Raw genomic sequence first — 17846 nt, forward strand, 5'->3', positions numbered from 1 at the left:
GATGAGGACTGGGTATCGGCGGTGGCCTCCCCGAAAGAGGTGGCGATCCCGGCCCGCTTACGATTCGTACAGCTGAAAATCCTTCATAGAGTGTATGTCACGGGGCCCGGTTTGCTGCGCATGGGTTACTCGATGGATGGATTGTGTAAGCGTGGATGTGGCCTGTCGGGTACCTTTCTCCATATCTTATGGGAGTGTTCGGAGGTGGTGCGATTTTGGAACGGTATCCACACTGTAATGGAGGAGGTCACGCACGTTGCTCTGTTGCCAGAGGCTAGGAGGTGTTTGTTGAATGTCTGGGAACCGAATGATTGCAATGCGGCACAGACGCAGTGGGTGACCTTGGGGTACATGGTGGCTAAGCGTAACATTGCACAGCTGTGGGGCTCCCCGAGGCCGCCCACGATCGAGGTATGGAAGGAGAATATGGACTGGTGTATGTTTAGGGAAAAGACGGTGTATGTGGCGAGAGGCAAACCAGGGAAGTGGACTAAGGTATGGGGTCCATGGAATTTATATCGAGGACGTATCTGCACCCCGCCTCTGCCCTTAGAGATCGATATTGCTTTGTCCCCCTAGCCACGCATTCTGCGGGATGGTGTGAAGTATGTTCCATGCTTTGTTCTCCCGTTGCCCCCCTGTACCGCTTCCAGACAAGAACTGCTTTGGACACTGTACGTTGTCCCCCGTCCTGGGAAGAGCACGCTGTTATTTCGGACTCTCATTGCCTTGAGTGTGTTTTATATTTAATAAATAATGAAACTGTTTATTCCGCTTGCTATTGGCCTATGGCCACGGCCTGTTATATGGGCTCACGAACTACCGGGAGCTTAGCTTCTGGTTCATTTGAAGATGTGGCGTTGCACTGCGGGCCCTCGGGCTCTATAGCGGCCGGCCCTGGTGGTTGTAGGCCCTTGTCTGTATTTTACTGTGTACCAACGGTTTCTAATAAAAATTTACAAAAAAAAAAAAAAAAAAGACTACTTACATCCAATCATCATCATGGCCGCAGCAAATATCTTTTCTCCATCTGTCGTTGGAGCGATGTTGCCAAACCCAACGCTGGTGAGACAGGTCATCGTGAAGTACAAGGAGGATATGTACACGGAATCCTTGCTCGGTCCGCCTTCCCATTTCCCTGACCCAGAAGCATTGAACCGATAAGGAGAGCCGATGGATTCCCCCAACTGACAGAGCCAGCTCTCGTTCCTTATGGTATTGGTGTCTTCATTGATGACCTCATAGTCTCCGATGCTGTACCAGATGCACGCCAGCCAATGAGCTGCCAGGCCAAACACACACACCAGCAGAACCAGAACCGCAGCGCCGTATTCAATGTAATGATCCAGTTTCCTTGCAACGCGTCCCAGGCGAAGAAGTCTCACCACTTTGAGGGAGCTGAACAAGCTGCTGATTCCCTAGAAGAACAGTCAAGAGTGAAAGTTTAGGATTCAGTACACACAGAATTTCTTCATTGCCAAATGCAAAAATAATTAACGTTGTGGCAAAAACTAAACTGTCAACACACACATTTCAAATGTTTAATTTTTCTAAAATTTAGAGTCACATTCTGGGACATCATTCCATTCATGCACATGTGTAAGATGTTTTTATGTTCGTAATGTATATACAAGGTATAAGGCACAGAAATACAAATACATTTTCTTAGAGTTATAACTTGTGACACAATGTCGTAGGCGCCTCACAACTAAATAACCAAACCTATAGCTCTAAATACTCTCGTGTAGTGCGTCCAGTGTTACAAGATAAAAACAAGCATTTGCAATGAAATAGGTCTCGCAATTACGTGAGTTTGAGCTATTGGCATTGTAATAACAATGCCTTTTGTTTATGCTTTGGTTTTTAAAACTTAAATAAAAGTAATTGTCATTTACAATGCTAATAGCTCAAACTCGCATAAATGCGAGACCTATTGCATTGCAAATCTATTGTAAATCATTGTGCCCAGTTTATTCTCAAGGACATTTCTGTCAAGGTATTTTCCTCAAGTATTTACATACCAATTTAAGCAGTTCTTCGAGTTCGAAATACCACATAATTAAAATAAATAAAAGTACTCCAGGATTTCTGAAATCTGGGTGGGCGGCCAGAGCTTTGGGTAGTTTGAAGTCTGCTGTCTAGGCTTAGGAAAGAGATGCATGGTGTCTTGCATGTCCTCCAGTGCGTCACCCATCAGCTCTGCTCAGCGAGGAGCATAGTGTCGTGTCAGACGTCACAAATGGGGCAGAGCACTAGCATATGTGTGAGTAGCAGGGATGTCTGGCAGTGAAGGTGTGCTTAGAATTAGTGCAGCACTAAGTCCAGGGCCACTGGAATTATGTGATTATGCAGACGCCATTATGTTTATATAATTATACATTTTCCACATAATCTATCATCTACTGCATAATATGCAGATTTTACCAAAAAATAGTTTAGAGCTCAAAAGGTTCAAAAGTTATTAAAAAAATAGCGACTGGTTTTGCTGCGCAGTGGAAGATCCTTTGTAAAGGTTGACTGGTCATAATTCTGTAACTCATGCCTGTATTTGGGTGTTAAAGTGGTACTAATGAGTTGCAACTAATGCCCAGACAGTGTTAACAAGTTTAGAATGTCAAAATAATGAAGTGATACTTTCTCATAATGTGCTGCATAATTTGCCTTTGCTTACCACATAATTTATCCAACCCTGCTGCATAATTTGGGCATCCACAGCTGCATAATTCCAGTGGCCCTGACTAAGGCCACCTGCATAAACAAATGACCTCAATAGGGGGCCATATAACAATAGTGTCCTCAAAAGCCCTAGTTAGGGAAAAATGAGCCCTCAAACGGGAAAATGTAATTTTGCATACGGCTCCACAGATCTGTGCTGCGTGGTTGTTTCTGCAGCTCTTGGTAAGGCAGCTTTAATAGTCTGTATATGTCATAAATACGATGCCCGCTGCCTAAAATATGAGGCAGATTAAGGGACCATGCGCAACTGCTACAACACCGACTCAGTAAAAGCTTTTTTACAAGACAAGCAAATCTTCAAAATACTGGTTTGTATACACCTGCAACCCCAGCGAACGACGCACAGTGCCCAGGCACAGATGAACATTGTATGTACACTGTAAATTTAGGTCTCTCCGAGCTGTCTACAAATTTGCAACCTCCTGCACGTTAAAAACCGAAGCCCAAGTGACTTAAACCACAAAACTGCACTGCTGATGGTGTTAATAGGACGTCTGAAATCACAAGGGCGCAGCGTGTCCTGCTGGCAACCTGCAAGGGAGGGAAACAGAGGTTCAAATCTGCAGCCCCCAGCTTATAGTTCTGAACTTCAAAAATCAGATAAGCATTGTTCAAGAATTCCCAAACCTTTTATTTTATCCCGTGACTATTTCTGTAAGGAATTAAATGGAGAATGTAAGCCTCAAATGATGTCAGATCTGTGTGACTCTGTGTCTTTATTTATGAATAAACCATTTCTACAACAATCGCTTACAAGGGAACATGGGGTTATGCCAGAATGGTTACATAGAAAAAACATGAGGATTCATCTGCAAAATTTGAAAATGACACCTGGAACGATCGGGGTGCTGCATGAAAGGTAAATAAATACAAATACTCAGTGAAACAAGCCAGGTTAAAGGGGTCTCCTCTGTGCTCATTCTCCGGCTCACTGTGAGCCCTCGCGTCTGCCCGAGCCTTCTCTCCGCAGCCAGGGTGTGCCCCGGGTCCCTTGGACGCCCATGGCAAAGTCCTGGAAGGTGATGTCCCCTTGGCAGTCGGTGTCCAGCCACTGGAAGACGGCCTCTGACTCCTCCAGAGCTCAGCGCACAGCGACTGAATGTCCTCTCGCTCCAGGTGCCCCGAGCGGTTCGCGTCACAGGAGAGGAAGAGAGCAGGGAGCCGAGGCACCTTGCTCTGTGAGGCCTACGCCATTGTCCCGGTTTGATACACAAAAAGTACACAAACTGTGTAACATCCAAGTAAAGGGGCCAGTAGCCATGAGAGGATACAAATGACGACATGGTTGTACAAAGGCAGGACTAACAAGCCTCCTAATGAGTCAGAAGGCAGCATTTACAAAGGACAAACACACAAGGCAATGGAAAATAAGGGTTGGCGGAGTTTCTTTCCGTACTGAACTACCACAGACCTTCGCAGAGCAGCGCTTGCACGCTAGCTCAGGCTCGACCTAAAAACAAAGCATTGCTGGGCCTGGCGTATCACATCTGCAGAACATACCCACCTTAAGATACTGTCTGTGAGCATGTCAAAATGCATGCGTTTCTTTAAACAAAAATACACTTCTTTAAAAGCAACTATCTCCTGAAGCATCAACCTGACCCAGGCGGAATCGTAATGGCTTCCCGCCATCTTGTGAGAGCGTCATGAAATCATACATGAGAGGCAGGAGGAAAAAGGGTGTTAAGAAAGTGTAACAATAGGTCACAGTTTTAACGCACTTTTCGACAGTTCCATTCCAGGCTTACGGACATTAGACGCAGAATTTTCCACTCTTTGTGCACCAGTACGGTAATGGTTTCAAATATGAGAAAAAGTGCAAAGCCTAAAGCACATTTTTCTCGATTTTCCCCATTTTTACTGCACTACAGCCATGAATAAATGACGCTGATCGTGTATGTGAAGATGTCCGCTTGGCTTCCCATCCTGTAGTGCCATTGTCAACCCACCCTGTGGTGCACTTGTAATAAACCTTGATTTACACCTCACTGTACCTTTGAAAATTATTTATGTTCACTTACACGACTAGTGCCATAGAGGTGTCTTTCCCTCCTAGCCTCCAACACCAATCTCTGCATTCATAGGACATAGGAGTAGTATAGTTTGGGGGGCGAAAATGAAAAGAATAACCACTCTCTCATCCGGAGCAGGTAGTCCACCTTGAGTGTGTATTTTGAAAAGTGGAGTAAATACCTCTTCCTTGAGTAGAGTAGGTTCATAATACTCCATTATGCACTTGATGTACCATGCAGCAGCCATGAGCTCTCATCTTAAGGGCGCCTTGGAATTTCGAAAGTGAGGTGATAGTCCGGAGTTGCTTTTGGCGGCTGTTCCAGGTCTTTGCTGCGGTGTGGGAGAAGGGGCATCCTCAACTTCTGCTTGGTAGATGAGTGGAGTATTGGCAAGAGAGCGTATTCTTCGCGACAGTTGGTGGAAGTTCAGGTGGTGATTAATGTAGGCGGGTCCCTGGTTGTGTAGAGCTTTGGGTACATGGGTCAGCAGCTTGAATAGACATCTCTTCTGTACGGGGAGCCGACGAAGTTGCCTGAGGAGGGGTGTAATGTGGGTTCATTGGGGAAGGCAGAGGATGAGTCTGGCTGTGGCGTTCTGTATAGTCTGAAGTCTCTGTAGAAGGTTTACAGCACTAGTAGAGGGTGTTGTCGTAGCCCAATCAGCTGGTGACGAGGGCCTGTGTCATGGTGCATCTTGAGTATAGGGGTAGCCACTTGAGGATCTTACATAGCATGCGCAGAGTGAGGAAGCAGGCAGAGGAGGCGGCGTTGATCTGTGATTTCATGGTGAGCTTATTGTCAATAATGATTCCGAGGTTTCTTGAGTGGTCGGAGGGAGTAGGTGCAAGTCCTAGATCTGATGGCCACCAGGAATCGTTCCATGTGTTGCTGCTCTTGCCGAAGAATAGTACTTCCATCTTGTCTGTGTTCAGCTGCAGGCAGTTGTTGTTCCTCCAGTCGGCGACACTTGTCATGAATCTGTGGAGGATGGTTCTAGTGATGGTGGGGTCATCGGTGAGTGAGAGGATGAGTTGGGTGTCATCTGCATGGGAAATTATGTTAAGACTATGGGATCAGATGATGTTGGCCAGCAGAGTCATATATGCATTGAAGAGTGTCAGGCTGAGGGATGAGTCCTTGGGGACACTGCAAGTGGTTTGATTGGGTTTGGTGGTGAAAGGTGGGAGGTGGATGCTCTGGGTTCTTCCAGTGAGGAAGGAGGTGATCCAACCGTGCGTGTCCCTGTGAATGGCAATGTAGTGGAGTCTTTTAATCAGCGTGTGGTGGTATATAGTGTTGAAGGCTGTCAAGAGGTCGAGGAGAACCAGAGCTGTGATTTCCCCTTGGTCGAGGAGGGTTCGGATGTCATCGGTGGCTTCGATAAGGGTGGTTTTGATGCTGTAATTGATGCAGAAGCTTGATTGGGAGGCGTCCCTAATTTCTTACCATTGACCACAGTCAAATCCCTACAGCGCATCCAGTTATAAATCAACTAAACCCATTTACCCATTTTTTATTGTTCAACTGGGGTGGGGACACACTTCAAAGTTAAAATATGGACACTTATTTGCAGGAGCATTGAAACCCCCCATTATTAGAATGGTGTTGCCTAGACATTCAGTCATCCGATATTAATACTACGGAAAATGCTGCCCAACGGTTTTAAATACCACATGGGTATGGAAAAAGATGTCTCACTCCCGCTGGTTTATGTAAATTCATATAGAAAAGACATTTTGATTCAAAACTAGTGCCTACAATTCAAAATACCGCAACCAGCAAACCCCACCTATACTCTGGTTCCAGGTTCTCTGTTGTTATCGTTTTCCTTTAAATCGCTTGTTTGAAGAGCCCATCACTGCAATTTCTCTATGTTACTTTACAGAGTTTTATAGAGCGCAAACTTGACCCGAAGGTATCAGGTATCAGAGCGCTTTACATGAGCACCAGTTGCGTAAGATGAAGACACATTCATTGTTGTTAGGGACAGGGAGATTAAGTGATTTACCCAGAATCACAGGATGTTCAGCGTCGTTGCCGAGACTCGAACCCGGTTCCCCAGATTCGAGGTCGACCGCCCTAGCCCTTAGGCCAACTCCTCCCCCATTATATTCAAGAGTCCCTTAATAATATCCTCTTATAAACCACGCCTGAGTCAAGAGCTGTGGTGCATCTTTCACAGTGGTGTCCCTTGGCCTTTCAAAGCATGCTCGCCTCCCTGTGAAATGCCTCACTTCAGGTGCTATGGTACTGCCACTTGCTCTGCAGAACAGAACTTGGCTGAAACATGCCTCAATGTTCTCTTTTCCAGACTAGGGCTCTAGGTTTTTCGAGTGAGTTGGAGGTTTGATTGGAGTTCACTTCCTGAAAGTGCAACCAGCCACTTCATTGTACATGCATCTTCCAAAAAAGCGACCAGAGGATACACCAACACTGTATCTGGAAAGCGAGTCTGGCGGACAGCCACCCAGAGTGGAGTACCCGAAACAAGTTATCGTGCAAACACCTTGCCTTGTGATGATGTTGACATACAACAAGCAGGGGTCGTCATGCGAATGCTGGCCCTTTTGCAATAAAACTCACCTAATTAAAGCATGGGGGCTGGATTTGAGGCATGCTCGCCGGCGTGTTTACTGCTAATACCGTTCCCGGTTCTTGACGACTCCCCTGGCCACCAGCCACCAGGTTGCACGGGGAGTTCGGTCAGTCAAGCTTAAATATAATTTGCTTTTCTGACATTTTCATTAAAATACTAAACTTGGCTTGTTTAATGCAGTGTAAAATATTATTTGCTTAATAATGCATGCTTCGTGATTACCATATGTCCCCGAAGAACTGCAGTAATCCAATTTTCATTTCTTTTATGGATTCACTGGATTGCACCGATTAATTTTTAATCAAAATGTTGAGCACTTGTAACGTGGCTGGAGAAATTACACCCGTATCAGTGTCCACAAAGTGCAGTGGAAAAAACGTGCTGCCCTAAAGAAAAGGTCACGAAAAAGTGCATTTTAATTGGCTGCATTTAGCAGACTATTTATGACGGTTCATTTATGTACACCGTGTACATGAACGTCTCTCTATAATATTAGTATCTACAGGGCCTATGATTATTTTGTATTGCTTAGATAATCACTCCTTGTAATAGGGAGAAATAGGAAAATCCATGAAACAAACAAGAAACTTTCCAAAAAGATCATAAAGACAGCATGTGCTGGCAAAAATGGTGTCCTGAGAAGGACTAAATGAAGGTGCATAATGGCTGAGCATGATATTTTAAAGAAGATAGTATCATACTTGCCATAGTCACTAATTATGGAATAGTTTTCTGGATCTTTGTTGCCGAGGAGAGGAACTTAGACCGAATGACCATGATGAATTTCGTTGCGCGCGCTGCATCGCAAATGCGATGCAGCGCGTGCAAAGGAATTCGTTTTATTAATTTAAATGTGTACTTACCTCCGTTCATCCATATTCCGGTGATTACATTTCCCCACCCTGCCTCTCCCCCTCCCGCCTCACTGCCCCACCGAACTCCCTCCCCGAGCCGCTACTGCATGCCTATATAATACCCCGGTAAACTATAGGTCAGCCCTCCTTAACTTACCCACCAATTAAAAGTAATTTCTTGGGTGAATTGTTTCCAATTTGTGTATTGTAAACTGCAGATTGAGTTTGAGGGTGCAGTTGTCTTGAGTTACATTGTTGGGATGTGAGTTGATGTAGTTGTCTTGGAAATACACGTTTTCAACTGTCTTCTGAAGTGTATAAGCTCCCAGGTGCTTCAAATGCTGGCTGGTAGTGAGTTCCAGAGCTTGGCAGCACGACCTGAAAAAGCAGTGCCTCCTCAAGATTTTTTCTGGTAAGAGAGTATGATGATATGTGGTACAAGCCTGATTGAATTTAGCTTGTAGGCACTGCGGTCCTTTCACTTTGGGGGGCCTCTCTGTAGACAATGCAAAGTGCCTTGAACATTGCCCTTCTAGTTATAAGTAACCATTGGAGTGATTGTAGGACTGGAATCATGTTCTCTTGGGTGAAGGTGGAGGAGTGGCCGCATTTTGGATGAGATGTATTTTGCGCATGAGGAATGTGGGTGCGCCAAGGTATAGGCTGTTGACATAGTCAAGATTTGACATTATACGTGTGAGGATGGATTGCAGTTTCTCTTGGCATACACAGTGTTTTCATTGTGTAGAAGGCACTTTTTGTAACTTTGTTAAGATGCGATATCAAGCATAGGTATGAATCCATGGTTACCCCAGGTTTCTGACTTTGCTCGATATGGTTAGAGAGTTCCTTAGGCCATATGGCTAATATTTTTTAAATTGTCTGCAGGTCATAATCTCTATCTTTGCAGTATTTAGCTATAGATGGTTGTAGGAAGCTGGCTCTGTATATACTATACCAAAGTAAGGTAGAGTGTGCACAGAGTTCAGTGGAACCCCAAAGGTAGGCAGAGGCAAAAGTAGACAGTACCTTACTCCCTAATTTGTGGTAGTGTGGGCGAGCAGTAAGGCCTTATCAGAGGGTAGTGCTAAGAATTTATTGTACAACCCAGGCAAGAGATGGTTTCACACGCTCAAGGATTGAACTCTGACCAATTGGTTGGTATATTATTTAGTTATATTTTTTTTTTTCAAGAACTAAGCCAGGCCTGGTTCATGTCAGTATAGAAATACGCTGCAAGCATAAGCAGTTTAAATACAGTTCAAATGCAGTGAATTAGTTATAGTAGAATTACTTTGCATTTGCAGATAGTCAGAATTACTTTGCGATTACTTTTCTTACTCAGCCAAGTATCTCTAGATACAAGGCTGGTTCATTTCCTGAGGGAGAGAAAAATGAGGCAATGCGTTTTGCAAACTTATTACAGGTTTACAGTATTACTCATGAGCCACCTTTAGTCCTGAAAAGGCAGAACTGAGTTTACTGGTCTACGGGTAGGATTCGGTCAAATGGGCACTCAAGTTGCACGGCCAGCGGCACAGAGGCTGCTGGGTGCACAGTGCAGGGACCACACATTAGCCAACGGGCTAAGCACCGTTGTGGGCTTGGAGACTGCAGCAAGCAGGCCACCAGATTGGGGAACAGAATGCTCCTGGGGTCGAGGTCAGCACAGTAGGGCCCAATGGCCAACACAAGAATTACACCACCAGCAGCAGAGGGGCGGCCGGGTGTAGGATATGGTGTTGGCTGATGCTGCAGATTCGGATTCAGCTGCTGTTTGAGGCAATTGGGGCCTTGGGAGTCATTGTCCTGTGAAGTCAAGCGTGCGCTGACGGAGTCAGTCAGGCGGTCGCGGTTGCTCTGAGGTTCTGTTGGAGGAGTCTGAGGTCGGGACAGGTCGGTAGGGCTGGGGCCAAGTCATTTGGTGTCCTCCTCTTCTTCTCTCCGCACGGCTGTTCGGTCCATCTTCTTGCTTCTTCTTTTCGGTTCAGGTCTGAGGAGGCATGGTTCATGGTTGTCCCTAAATACTAATTTTAGGGGTGTTTACAGCTAGGTACAGGTAGGGATCAATGGGTCCCTCCCTTGGGGTGGGTGCACCCCCTAATATGCCACTCTCCTGGGAGTGGGGGGCATGAGCCTCACGTTGGTTGGGTCCCCTCATTGGCAAGATGGCGGGGGACTGAGAGTTGTGCTTCACCCAGCCTCCCCCACCTGAGGGGTAGGGTTGGCAAAGGTGGGCACACCTCTCTTCCTCTCTTGGTATTCCCGCCGATTCTTCCGCACAAAGTGGTGGTCAGAACCGATATGGACCAGTTGCTGGGAGCAGCAAATTGCTGGCTTAGCTCACAAAGGCGACAGGCCTTTCAGGCTTTCCCTTTGTGGACCCCGCCCATTCTGAGGGAGGAGGCCTGGCACCTCGTCCCAGGATGTGCTTTGTTTCAGGACCCTTAGAGCGGCAGGCTCTCGACCCAGGGGTCCAGAATCATGTCTGGTGGTGGCAGCTGCCAAGCAACCACTCAATCCGTGCACTAGACTTAGGTCGTTTTTCAGGGGGCATCTCTAAGATTCCCTCTGAGTGCATTTTCCAAAAAATCCCACACTGGCATCAGTGTGGGTTTAATGGGCTGAGAAGTTGAACACCAAACTTCCAGATTTCATTAAAGCCATTATGGTGCTGTGGAGTTCGTAATGACAAACTCCCAGACCATATACTCTTTAGGGCATTACTGCACTTACAATGTCTAAGAATTGACTTAGATATTGTAGGGGTACAGGCTCTGACACCTGTACCCTCACCACTGGTATAGTGCACCCAGCTAGAGAAGTGGCTTCCCTATATCAGGGCAGTGGATGGTAGGCATGGCACACAGGGCTGTGTGCCATGTCGACTCTTTACTTTGTTCTGCACCAAAAACCCACAGCCTGCAATGGCAGTGTGTGTGTGTAAAGAAACAGGGCCTCTAAGGGTGGCGCAATAGTGCTGCAGCTCTTAGAGGTCTCCCCTGGTCACCGTGCCCTTGATACCTAGGGTACCTCTTACAAGGGAATCACATGTGGCCAGAGAGTTGCCAATTGGGTTTTGCAACAGTACAGTTTAGGGAAAGAACACAGGCCCTGTGTACCTTGTTGGCAGGAACCCAGGGCACACATAGTCAAAGTACATCAACATTACCAAAACGTGGCGGGCAACCATGCAAAAAAGGGCACTTTCCTACAATGGTTATTCATCATTCATGAGTTTATGGCTCGAGGGCAGTCATATAGTTATACATTGTAGACATCTTCCAGTCCATCCATTTAAAAAGTGATCTAGCTGTCATCTGCATAGTTGTAACAGGTAAGGTTGAATGATTTATTCAGATTTGTTAAGGGGGTTAGGTAGGTGTTGAATAATTGAGGGGATATGATGGACTCCTGAGGGAAGGCACAGTATTGTGTGTGAGGAGCTGATGTGAAAGGTGGTACCAACAGTAGTTCGCAGTCACAGCTGAGATGCCAAGAATTCAATGGGCAGTAGCTGAACTCCCTTCACACCCTTCACATATGGAATGCTAAACAAGAATTTACTGTATGAAAAGATTGCAAAATGTGCAGGACATTGAGTAATGTTAATCTTAAGCTAGCAACGTTCATGACCTTCATATTCCTTATACATAAGTGGTTGTCATTACCTAAACCTACAAGCCATTCAGAAGCAATTTCTTATAAGGGAATCTCCAGATTCTAATAAGGCATAGTGCTTTGATTAGCCTATTGGGCTGAGGCAGATTCATCATATTTGAATGACATTGCTCCAGACTACAACCTTTCTAGAGGCACTGATCTGTTGCAAAAAGATAACCTGTTGAGATAAGGTAGAGAGTGCTTTATTTTATTTGCGGGAGTCAAATAGTTTGTTAGGTTAAAGCAGCTGCTGCAGAGGGCGGCAAATACCCTAAGTGGTGATAGTATGAATTTGAAATGACCCATATAGCCTGCCATGTCACAAAAAGCTGTTATAACTGGCTATATAGCTTTAAAAAATAGGGCAACATGTTCTGAATGAATCTCCTTGAACCAAATATTGTGGAAACCATAATCAGGGCATCTGAGGCTGAAAACATTAGTATTAAAATTGACCTCCCCAAAAGTCTCCGCACAACATCGACTAACATTTTCTGATGTTTACATACTGTAATCTCAGATCTGTGTAGCATGAATCTGCATTTTGAAATGTATTAACATCTTTGGAATTCTGATTTATCTTTATCTAATGTATGGTCATAGCAAATTAACTGTTGTTACGAGGTCCTATGTAATTGATGTAAATAAATGTATACTACTTGGTGAACATCTGGGGCACTGTGTTTATTGGGCGGAGTGTGGTAACGCTGGATGGTAGGGTTTTATGGATCTTCAAAGAGTCTGGAATTTTCCTTCACAGAAATAAAAGAACAATCGGTGATTTAACCAAAGTTCGGTGTTTGCAGTTACTTTGGGTTAGAAACAATATTGGGATCCATGCAAGCCACACCACCGGCAGTGCTCTAGATGCCTTATTTTCAGAAATGTGTGGACCTGGCAGTTTCCTTTGGTGCCGAGTGGGCCCTGGCCTAAATACCACAGCTACCCACATTGCCAGGCAATGCAAAATCTTTATGTTTACTTGCTGCGTTTGGGGCTTTCAAGTGAGGTATTATTGTAATTGGAGCAGCATAAAGGACCTGCAGGGGGGTTAAAGAACACAGCTGGGAGAAAGGAAGCCCCTGGAAAATGCATCCTTAAGGAGAGGAGCCTGGGACGAGGTTGTACCGAGGATGGGTATGCGGTACAGGTGGGAGTTAAGGCAGCATGTGAGACAGTGGCCTGAATGGGGAAACTAAAAGAGATCTCTGGGGTGGGATCTTAGTAACATAATCAGGGAGTCAATCTAGATCATTAAGTTCTGCTATAGGGGCAAACTGGTTTGGATGATCCAGATGACAATATATATATTCTAACCCAACTCAATAGCACTCATTTTGTCAACCTCAGAATGATTAAAGTCCGAGTTGACCAAATAGGATTCAAACATATAATTAATTGCAGATTGCACATTAATATCTGCAGTGGCAGCTTAACTCACTGAGCTATCTTACTGGCTCAGGTATCCCACAGTATGGTATTTATCATTTTTTCACACCTCCCATGTCATGCTGATGTTCTAACTTCTTGTTAGGCCACTGCAACATTAGCAGGGGCTGCACTGAAATTGTATGGGAACATCACTAACAGAGAAGAGTCAGAGACCTGATTAGCAGGCCATAGTCCATAGAAAAAATTCCAAACTCTGGGAGTACAAACAGCATAACAAACTTAGGGAAAGCACATAGGCAGAGGGAATTCCTTGCATTTAGCATATGAGGTTTATAACAAAATGGCTGGATTGGACAGACGAAAGTCTATGCTGGTCCTTCCAGCTTTCAAACTCATGCCCTGCGTATTATCAGATGCCCCAAGTGAGACTTTAATTCCATAAGCCAAGAGGCATGGGCTGAGAGTAAATATTTGGGGTTCTGTTTACAGTCACTAAGGTGGCTTTGCTTGGAGCACTCTGTAAAGTTATCTAACCCAGTCTCAAACAGCTCTGCCATTCTTATCTCACTGTTCTCCCGGGGTTTTCTTTGGCCCGGCACAATGCCACTGGACATGGGATGGGGCACTCTGTAAAAAGGGACTGAGCTGAGGATGGCACTGCAGAATGGCATTGGTGATCTGACTTCTCATTTAGCCTAAATAAACCTCATCATTACACCTCGTCAAGTCCGTTGATATCTGTGGACTCTGCCTGCACCATGCAAGCCCTAGCACTGGCGGTGCTGGCACTCTGTGCTACAGGCTGGGCAGTCCCAGCAAAGGTAGGTCTTACAAAGTCATCACTGTCCTTTTAAGGGCCATATTCTCAAGGAGCTATCGCCGAGTTAACGGCACTTTATCACAGCCAAAGTTGCGATAAATTTATCACCCCAAGCTGGTGTCAACAGCCTATAACACCAGTATATCCACGATAGCAGCCGCGAAAAACATCATCACAGATGGCCCGACAACTATCGCTCATGAGATGCAGAGTAGGGGTTCCCGTGCAAAAAGCAGCGACAACACCACTAATCAACATTCTCAACGACCAGCCACATCGGCGAAAAGACCACGAAACATGCGAAAATGCGCGTTAGCAGCAGAAAACTAACACCTGCTCGGACCTGGTGTAAAGTCGGACGACAACCGGCAGCAGCCAAGGGAGCACAGCCCAAAGCCAAACATGAAGAACAACAGATGCCCCTGAGCAACTGAACATGCAGCCCGGAGCCCCAATAGGGCAACAACACCCACCGCCACCACACCCAGGATCACACATCCCCCCCGGACCACCACAGAGGCAGCACGGACAAAGACAGTGGACCCACAGGAAACGCACCAGCCTCACAAACTTAACACCAGAGGATGTCATTGCCCACTACAGGTTCAAAAGGACAACCATCCTACGCATCCTGACCATCATCGCCCAGCAGGCCAATGGCACCAACACAGCAGACAACTAACATCCCACCCCTCACAAAGCTGCTGGCTGTGCTTCACCTGTTGGTCTCTGGTACTCCCCAACCAACACCCGCCAGAGTCAGAGGAGTCTCACAGCCAGCCGTATCAAAGTCCCTCACACCTGTCCTGGATGCCATCATCAGCCCGGTACCCCAGTATCTATACATCCACCACAATGCGCAGGATCCGCTGGAGACCAAGCAAGGACCATATTCCATAGCTGGATGCACGCACGTGTTGGGGGCAATCCACAGCACACATGTCGTATTGTGCCCCTGGTGACACAGCAAATAATCACCGCAACAAAAAGCACACGTCTCACATCAATGTGCAGGCAACATCCGAACACTGTGAAATCTCCACCAACGTCGTCGCCAAATACCCAGCCAGTTTGCATGATTCCTTCATCCTCCGACAGTCCATCATCAAGCAGCGCTTCCAGGATGGCACCAATGGGAATGCACTGCCCGTTGTCAAGTACCAAATGAAGAACCCACACACCTCAACTCCACAACCATGCAACTCACAACTCTGGCAATGCACACGTTACAAAATCACATACAACATACAAAACAACATGCCCACCCTCCTGAAACAACAGAACAACTTACAATGGTAACCTGGGCAAGCCGTGAACATGAGCCATCAACGGCATGGCACCTCAGCCACACAATAGCGGAATGTGGGGAGAGGTGGGAACCAGGCATGTGTGAAGGAGGCAGGCGAACCATGATTGGGAAAGTACACAATGCCAAGAGTGGCGGTGATGTGCTGGACAGACCGCAGTATGCATAACACACCCACATCCATGGCGACATACACCGCTGGTGTATGGAGTGTAGTGGACAGTGGACACAAACATGTTACCCCAGCCAGTGGGGGAGTTCGTGGAAATGTTGCCTGTTTCATCCCCCCCGCAAGCGTGAGCAGAGTGGGATGGCCCGGCGTACGCCAGGCCAGCGTAGGGGTGTGAATGATGATTCCATGGCTCTAGGCATGGTTCATTGCAGGACATGTGCTCATGCATGTGTATCTGTCGCGGTGTGGGTCTTGTTTGTGGGGTGTAGATGGTCCTTGATGGGACTTGAACACCCATGTATGTGATCTACTTCGGCTTCCATGAGCTGTGAGCCCACCCGCACCCGTTCGGCCACCTCCTTTTGGCATTCTGACACCTGGCATTGGAATGCGATGTGTGCCTCGGTGAAGTGTTGGGAGCCAGCCGTAGTGGCGGGTGCTTCCTACTGTGTGGTCTGTGCAGGGGCTGGGGTCTTCTCTATGTAGCTTGGCTGCCCTGCTCCTGGGGGTGGGTTGCCTGAGAAGTCCATGAGCTGTTGTCGGGCGTCGGTGTCGGTGTTGGAGGTGTGGTGCTCGTCTCCAGCATCACTGATGGGTTGTCTGGTCTGACCTGCTGGAGGTGTTTTTTGTCCCTCTGCAATGTGAAGGGTAGATGCATGTTGACATTGTGTTGACATTTATGTTTGCGCATTGTTCTTGTTTACAGGCAGACTGTGTGACAATGTAAATTGTGATTGTTTGGACGGTGCTGGGAATTGGGGGGGGGGGTGGACATTGGGACTACATAACTGATGTGAGGTTGTACCCATGCATATGCATCTCACAGTTCCCTGCTCTGTCCAATGTGATTGGCCTGTTTCTGCGTATTGGCAAACCCAGTTGTGTGTGTCCCCTGTTCTGCAGTGTCGGTGTTGCACTTTGTGCCACATTGTCATGGGATGTGCTGTGATTGCTATGTGTGTGTGCTGCAGTGTGCCACGGGGATGAGGGACATGATCCTGGGTCATTGTGGGTGTGCAGTGTGCTATACTTGATTGTGCATGTGTGCCAATGTGCCCATCTCCCCCTGTCCACCCCAGTCCCTGGTCATTACTCACTCGGTTGTTTTTGTGTCAGGTCCTCTCGAGCTGTGTCCGTACTCCCACCTCCTTGCACCGTCTCCACACTGATGACTGGCCTCCATTTCGTGCTGGCGGCGGGCATCATTAAAGCGGTCACATGTTTGTATCGTCGACTGACCGGTGAAAGGCTGGCTCCGCTGGACAAGCTGAAGCTGAGGTGGGAGGAGGATCTAGAGAGGGACATACCTGATAAAATCTGGGGGGAGCTGCTTGAGCGTCCCTGGAAATGCTCCAGGAATGCTCGATTCCAACAGATCCAATTCTTTATTTTGCATAGAGCGTATCTTACGCCAGTCAAAATCCAACGCTATTTTCATACGCTCGCGGCGTCCTGCCCTCGGTGCCGGATGGAGGGAGCTGACCTTCTCCATATGCTGTGGAGCTGCCCCCGGATTAGGGACTATTGGTGGGAGGTGTGGTCCTTACTTTGCACTATCACAGACAGGGAGATCGAATTTGGCATGAGCCCGTGCTAGTTACATTGGTTCCCCCATACTTCCAAGACTAAACTAACCAGTAAATTTATAGACCTAGGGCTGGTGCTAGCCAAGCGGGAAATTACTGCTAATTGGAAGGCGCAGCGTGGGCCGAGGCTGAAGAAGTGGAGGGCAGAGTTTTCCCGGTGGGCAGACTGTGAAATGGTCATTAGATTGCAGACGGCCACCCGGGCGCATAGTGAGAGGGCATTGGAGGCAGCTCATGCTTGGGGGACGCTGGCAGTCCTACTGAAAGCCGCAGACACTAGTGGGGAGGGGGCCTCCGGGAATGGAGAGGTACAGAGGAGATCTCCTACTATATCGGATTAGAGGGGAGCCGGGGGGATTGGGTGATGCCTCACTTGGGTTCTCCATGGTACTGTACTAAGATAGGCTACAGAGTACGTTATAAGGAACTTACTGCCTGGCCATATATTCGGCCAAAGAGTCATGCCGGAGGAGTTGTGGGACGAGGGTGGAGGGAGGGGGGAGGGAGTTATTGCGGAGTATAGCTGATAGCTTCAAGATGAGTTACATTGATCATGAACTGGACCTGTTGAGTGAGAGCCCTTTTACTCTTATGTCCGCAATCTGGCCTCGCATGAAGGCTTGCTGATGGACCTACTGGGGACTATATCGCTGGGTTTTGGGAGGAGTGATTAATCAGTAAATATGACAATGGGTGCCAGTGGGTATGA

At 47.0% G+C, this 17846-nt stretch overlaps 1 protein-coding gene across 2 annotated transcripts in view; it reads right to left on the reverse strand.

Moving 5' to 3' along the window:
- Positions 1–17846, reverse strand: part of KCNH1 (potassium voltage-gated channel subfamily H member 1) — a 1587102-nt gene that overhangs the window by 933551 nt on the left and 635705 nt on the right. For both annotated transcript variants that reach the window (XM_085612841.1, XM_085612840.1), the window contains one exon: positions 989–1418. In XM_085612841.1, the coding sequence (XP_085468967.1) occupies positions 989–1418 (430 nt within the window). The remainder of the gene's footprint in view (positions 1–988; positions 1419–17846) is intronic.

The sequence above is a fragment of the Triturus cristatus genome, chromosome 6 (genome assembly GCF_964204655.1).
Source record: "Triturus cristatus chromosome 6, aTriCri1.1, whole genome shotgun sequence".
Taxonomy (NCBI): Eukaryota; Metazoa; Chordata; class Amphibia; order Caudata; family Salamandridae; genus Triturus; species Triturus cristatus.